General features: G+C 44.9%; 1 protein-coding gene across 1 annotated transcript; it reads left to right on the top strand.

Annotated features, from left to right (window-relative positions):
• The first annotated feature begins 809 nt into the window (after window positions 1–809).
• On the top strand, window positions 810–6914 carry LOC126652350 (uncharacterized). Its single transcript, XM_050339090.1, has 3 exons — window positions 810–1875; window positions 3516–3619; window positions 6253–6914. The coding sequence occupies exons 1-3, from the start codon at window positions 927–929 to the stop codon at window positions 6436–6438; spliced, it is 1239 nt and encodes a 412-aa protein (XP_050195047.1). The 5' UTR covers window positions 810–926; the 3' UTR covers window positions 6439–6914.
• Window positions 6915–7115: the final 201 nt, after the last annotated feature.

Here is a 7115-nt window from a genome sequence, read left to right as displayed (position 1 = left end):
GTTCCTTTAAGTATTTTAATTGTGATACAGTGACATAATAACAACTCGAGCTGGTGCCTAAGAGAAGGGACCCTGAATGAAAAAATCCCTGGGCAATGATACCCTTAGAACCTACATTTCCGGTCCCTTGCATAGCAATTCCGACCAGTGGAAAATTAGAGGTTGGAGTCTTGTCTTTGTTTATTGGATCCTGCAGAGTCTCTGGGTGATCAGCCACCCCCTGGTGCCCTTTTTTAGGCAAGAGGTCAGTGCCCATTGTCTGTGGCTCCAGCAATATCCCGGCATCCAGGGCACAATTTGCAGCTTGTGCAACCAGTTACTGGCACTAGGTGCATTCCTACGGGGGTGGGTTGACCTTGGCTGGATGACAGGTGCCCACCAAGCTGCTCTATCACTCCATTTCCCCATCTGTCGGGGCCTTAGCAATTCTGCATGATTATTCTGAGTTCTGAAAAGGTCAGAAGGTAACAGTAAGATAAACAAGAAACGGCTTGCTGCTGCAGGAATGCAGGAGTCAGCAGAAACAGGATGGGAAAAACAGTGATAACAGAAACGGTATGCAAATGTGGTCTTCAAAACCACAAATCGGTGGGTTACCTGGGGCACGTGGACAGCGCGTGCTGACCAATCGTGATGGCGTGCTGTGCTCGTGTTCGCGTGGACAGGACTCAGAATAATATAAATTGTACAGCTTAACAATAATAAAACTGGATTCGAACTTGCATGTTGTGGATGTGTGTATGGTTCTTTCCAGTTCGCTTGCCTGCCTGCAGCATCTGGTGAACTCCGACGTACGTGCTTGGGGACGATCAAACATCGGACTGCAGAGCCTGCGAGGATCCTGCTTGCCAGCAGAGTTATAGCTGGGCGTCAGAAGAAAGACGGACCGTGCACGGGCTGACCGGTGAGTCAGGAAAATAAGCAGGATGGGATTAACTGCGTCAGCAGTGGAAAAGGCGGTTGTCGATAGCCTAATGAAATTGGCTGATAAGACTGACGCTCAGTTGCCGCGTTCGGCGCTGATAGATTTACTATGTTGGTGTCGCCGCCGTGGGTTTTTCTCTTCCACGCAAGATATATATAATACTGAGACGTGGCGAAAGGTGGGGAAGGACTTGTGGGAATCGGTGCAACTTGGAACGAAAGGGGCAAAGACACTAGCAAAAACTTACCGTACTCTGCGTACACTGATTGAACGGCTACATGGCGAGGCGCAAGTCGCCGCGGCTGTTAAAGCCGCGGTGCGGTCTCCCGATAGCTCTCAAACAAAGGCAGAACGCGCGGCCGAAACGCAGGGTGTCTGGCCCCCTCTTGGAGACCCCCCTGATTATCCTCCGTTAACGTGTCTTGTCATGACTAAGGCAGAACAAATAGCGTGGGGTTTAGATGACGAATTTCCACCGTGGAACCCCAGTAACAAAAAGCCATTGCCCGAAATACAAATCGAAAGTAAAATACCGGGTAATAGCGCTGCAACGACATCTAGCGAGGCTGCAGCGACATCTAGCGACGCTGCTGCGACCGTACCGACCGTACCGCCCGCCCCGCCCGTACCAACCGCCCCGCCCTTACCGACCGCTCCGACCGGACCGATCGTACTGCCCGCTCCGATCGTACCGACTACACCCGTGGTAGAAGAAATGGAGACGGACGACGATCTGCTTGACCGTCTTACACCTCTACCCCCGGAGGACGGTGGCCTCCACAGCGGTAATGAGGAACGCCGACCAACAGCGTATTCAGAGTTACGGCGGGAGCTCCGAAGCCAGAGAGAAACGATGACAGACCTCCTGCATCAGATGGAGCGGCTCGATCGGGGATCAAAGAGACGGGATATTAAAAAGGCCTATAAGGACGCTCATAAATCTATAATGAGTGGGTTAAATGCTATTGAGCACAAATTTGGGGAAATTGAACAGGAAAGGCAAAATATCCAATTTATACCTAGAGATCCTAACTTTGATCCTCAAAAGCGTTATCGAGGGCTGGCAGAAAATTGCATTATAGAGGGAGAATTTTCCTTTACCCCACTTGCAGCTCCTGTAGTGGTGCGACAGGGTCAACAAACCTGGGAACCCCTAGATTGGAAATTAGTGCAGGGGATTCAAAAGGTAATAATGCAATATGGTCATAATAACAAATTAGTAAGAAATCAAGTCACTTCCCTGATAAAGTATACTGAAATGGTACCAACAGACATGAGGGCAGTCATGGAGCTGATTTTATCACCCACCACTTATATGCTCTGGCTAGCAAAGTGGCAGGAACAACTGGAAATGAAATTAATGGAAAATATTCATTTGCCACAAGGCGACCCCTTGAGGGTAGCACCCTTAGATGCACTTATGGGAACAGGTGCTTATCGGGATGGGGCTGCTCAGGTAGCATTGCATACTAGGATTTTGCAGCAATCAAAAAACGCTGGTTTGGCAGCTTTCCTAGCATTGCCTCAGATTCACACACCGACACTGCCTTATACAAAAATCATGCAAAAACCAAATGAAACATTTTTTAGTTTTGTTGACAGGCTGCGAGAGGCAATAGAAAATGCACCTAATGTCACTCCTGATCTTAAGGCTCTTTTAACAAAAGAAATTGCTGTCCAAAATGCTAATGCAGCCTGCAAGCAGCTTATAGCTACCTTACCCCCTGGTGCAACTATTACTCAAATGATAGAGACCTGTGCAAGGGCCCCACTAGTAGAAGAAGAAACTAAAGCACGAATTCATGCTAATGCTTTGGCTGCTGCTCTAAAGATCAACCCTCTGTAAGGGCAGGGTAATCGAAACCTTAAACCAAGGTGCTATCAGTGTGGGCAAGAGGGTCATTTTAAGCGTCACTGTACACATGCAGGCAAGGGAAAAATAGCATTAAATGGTAATTGTGCTCGTTGTGGAAAATTTGGCCATAAAGCGGCAGATTGTCGCTCAAAATTTCGCAAGGATGGAACCCCCCTTACCATGTCGGGAAACGGGAACAGCCGCGCTCCGAGGGACACGGCCAAGAAATATCCCCAGAACATTCCAAAAACACTGGCTGCCTCGACAAACTGTAATCCGCCACTTGCGGAAGTGCAGGAGTCGATCTGGCCGTGGCAGAATCAGTAAATATCAATGATAATAATGTTCATGTCCTCCCTTCTACTGTCAGTGGACCTTTAGGACATGGACTATCAGCATCACTCATTGGGCGTTCTTCTGCTTCAAAAAGGGGAATATTTGTCCTACCTGGTTGCATTGATGCTGATTATACCGGGCCCATTGGGATTATGGTACAGATTTTTGCACCACCAATTCATATTCCAGCAGGGAGTGTGATTGCACAGCTTATACCTTTTAAGGCCTGTGTCCCAAAAAAAGGAGATCAAGAAAGAGGGACAGGTGGTTTTGGTTCCACAGGTATACCTAACGTTGCATTTTGTCAAATTTTGGGAGTAGAAAGACCTAAATGTAAAGTAAACATTTCCAGACCCAATGATCTAATTCTTTCCAATATTTCCATGATGTTTGACACAGGTGCTGATGTAACCATTCTTCCTATTTCAGTGTGGCCTTCTGCTTGGGAATTAGATAACACGGGTTCAACCATTTCAGGCATTGGGGGAAGTCGTCTGACTCAGGTCAGTAAAAATTTTCTTCTTTTTTCGGATCAAGAGGGACATCAAGCATGGGTAAAACCATACGTACTACACACTTCACTCTCCCTTTTAGGCAGAGATGTATTGGCTCAGTGGGGTGTCAAATTGTCCACAGATTTTTGATTGGGGCCATTGATGGCAGCTCTCGCCCTACACTCAAATTAAAATGGAAAACTGAAAAACCTGTTTGGGTTGATCAATGGCCTCTATCTTCAGAGAAGCTGCAACATGTACAGGATTTAGTTCAGGAACAGCTAGAACTTGGCCACATAAAACCTTCTGTTAGCCCATGGAATACACCTATTTTCACAATCCAAAAGAAGTCAGGAAAATGGAGGCTGCTGCACGACTTAAGAGCAGTCAATGATAGGATGACGGACATGGGTACTCTCCAGCCCGGATTACCTTCTCCGGCTATGTTGCCACAAAATTGGGATTTGCTAATCATTGATTTAAAAGATTGTTTCTTTACTATTCCATTACATGAAGATGACAGTGACAAATTTGCCTTTACTGTGCCCTCAGTTAATCGGGCAGCTCCCGCAAAGCGGTTCCAGTGGGTCGTACTACCACAGGGGATGAAAAATTCTCCCATGATTTGCCAATGGTTTGTAGATTTAGCCCTTCAACCTTGGAGAAAAAATAATCCTGATCTTATCGCATATCATTACATGGATGACTTATTAGTTGCTAATCCACAGCCTTTATCCCTTCAGAAGGAAAAGGAGTTAATTCAAAATCTACAAGCATTTGGCTTGGTAATTGCCCCAGAAAAGGTTCAAAAACACACACCTTGGAACTACCTTGGCATGCGTATCACAGAAACGAGGCTGAGCCCACAAAAAACTGCCATTGTCCCAAATGTCCGTAATGTTAATGATGTGCAAAAATTAGTAGGAGACATCCAGTGGCTCAGAACCTTTTGTGGAATCCCCCAATTCGGATTTAGGTCCATTGTTTGCTTTATTGAAAGGAAGCACGTCCCCTGCTGATCCTAGGTCCATTACACCTGAGGCAACTGCAGCCCTAGAAGTCATCTCACAAAAAATTCAAAATTCTGCCATTGATAGAAGAATACTACAATGTCCATTTACCATAATTATATACAACCGTGACACTGAAGTGGTAGCCTTGATCACACAATTACCAGACCAGAGACCTATGATACTCCTAGAGTGGGTTTTTCACAGCAATACTCTCAAAGCTACTGTCACCACTAGGCCTGATGCTATAGGTCAATTACTCCTAAAAACAAGAGGACGTTTGCGCACCCTTGCTGGGTGTGACCCAGAAAAAATCATTCTGCCTGTGAAAAATTTGAATTTAATGGATTGGTGGATCCAATCTTCTGAAACTTTTGCAGTAGCCACTCATGGCATTCAATTGGACAACCATTACCCCCATCATCCAATATTTAAAACCACTTTGATACTCGAAGAAGTATCCCTGCAACAACAAAAGCCTATTCCTGATGCCATAACAGTCTTCACTGATGCCAGCAGTAAAACAAAAAAGTGTGGGTATGCCTACAAAGATACCCAAGGACATTGGGTTTCGCAGGTAGAACGGGCAGAAGGGTCAGTGCAGGTATTGGAGTTGAAAGCTGTCTTAATGGCTTTTAAGGCTTTTCAAACTTTACCAATTAATATTGTCTGTGATTCTAAATACGTTGTAGGAATAGTCGCACGCCTTTCACGTTCTTTGCTAGGATCTTTCACAAATACACTACTCATGACTCTAGTTATTCAGTTATGGAATGAAGTTAGTTTTAGACGTTTTCCTTGGTGGATAACACATATTAGAAGTCATCTTGACTTCCCAGGATTTTTGTCTGAAGGTAACACCTATATTGACAGCCAGGTAGCCTCGCCTGTAATTCAACTATCTCCCATACAACAAGCAACTAGGTCACATGCATTTTTTCATCAATCTGCAAGAGCCTTACTAAAGACATTTGAGCTGTCCCGTAGTGAGGCAAGATCCGTAATAGCTGCCTGCCCTGATTGTGCTAAGCTCACACCATTACAGCAGGAAGGGACAAATCCACGAGGACTACAACCTCGACAAATCTGGCAAACCGATGTTACAGATTTCGCTCCTTTTGGGATTTTAAAACACGTTCATGTAACTGTCGACACCTGCTCAAAAGCCATTTGGGCCACAACCCATAAATCTACTAATGCTATAGCTAGCATTCAGCATTGGACCTCTGCTATAGCAGTGCTCAGGTGCCCTCACACCATCAAAACAGACAATGCACCTGCCTACTTAAGTGCAAGAGTAAAAGTTTTTCTAACCCAATGGAATATTAAACATATCACCGGAGTACCTTATAAGTCCGGAGGTCAGGCCATCATAGAACGCACTCATCAATCCTTAAAACACTATTTACGTATTTTCAAAACAGGGGGGGAAAAGAGTCCTCATGCCATTATTGCAAAAGCTTGTTATGTGCTGAACTGGTTGAACCCTAGAACAGATAAAACTGAAGCACCAATATTTAATCATTTTATTGCCAATACTAATGATTTCACCTCTCAAAAGATTGCTGTACAAGTTTTTGACCCTTTACAGAATATGTGGTCAGGTCCATGTGATTTATTAACATGGGGAAGGGGTTATGCATGTGTTTCTACAGGGAACACGACCAAGTGGATCCCAGCAAAGTGGGTACGCCCTTGGATACAGTTTCAGGACTCAGAAGAAGAACAGAAAGACAGCGACCCTGGCGACGGATCCTGATTACGAAAGACTTCAACGATACATACACCGATTACATGTTGCTACTGATAAGTATTTGAAACCATTTTTGGAGAACACTGAATATCAATATCTGTTGGGTTGGAAAAATTTAGATGATTTTTGGTTTATCACACAGACACTAGGGATTGTCATTCCAAATTCTCTGTGGAAACAGCCTTGTATTTCATGTAAGCAGAAACATAAAACTGATAAAACATGGATACTCATACAGTGTGGAGGTTGTAAAGAGGAAATCTGGGTCTGTCAGAGGCAATTAGACGGGTGGTGTGCACGCTGTGACGAAAGGTGGCGAGGAAATAACATAATACGGTCTTTAGAGGAGTTTACAGGTCTCTCTATCCAAGAAATCAGTGAGGTCCCAATTTTTGAAAGCCAGGAACAAAGGTGGATAGCGGAACAGAGGTGGAGCATACGACATGAATACGACCGAATCATGGCTCAAAATGACACCAAGATCCTTGATTGGTTCTGTGATGAGAACTTGTGTATCCCTAGGGGGTGGATGGTCCCTCCCCAAAATTACGGATTAGCAAACGCAAGGAAAAACGGCAACGTAAACAACAAAACTAAGGTTATCTGGTATTACCACCTAATTCTATCCAGCATCATCCCTGTTGCAGCCATCCACAACATTGACCCAAGACAAAATATGTGGGTTACTTGGGCCAATGTGTCTGGGGTTACAGAATTTTGTCTATCCCTCCAAAAAGCCAGT

The sequence above is a fragment of the Myiozetetes cayanensis genome, unplaced genomic scaffold (assembly GCF_022539395.1).
Source record: "Myiozetetes cayanensis isolate MyiCay16 unplaced genomic scaffold, myiCay2020 scf78, whole genome shotgun sequence".
NCBI lineage: Eukaryota > Metazoa > Chordata > Aves > Passeriformes > Tyrannidae > Myiozetetes > Myiozetetes cayanensis.
Note: the sequence above shows the minus strand (reverse complement) of the source record. Positions and strands in the feature narration are given on the sequence as shown.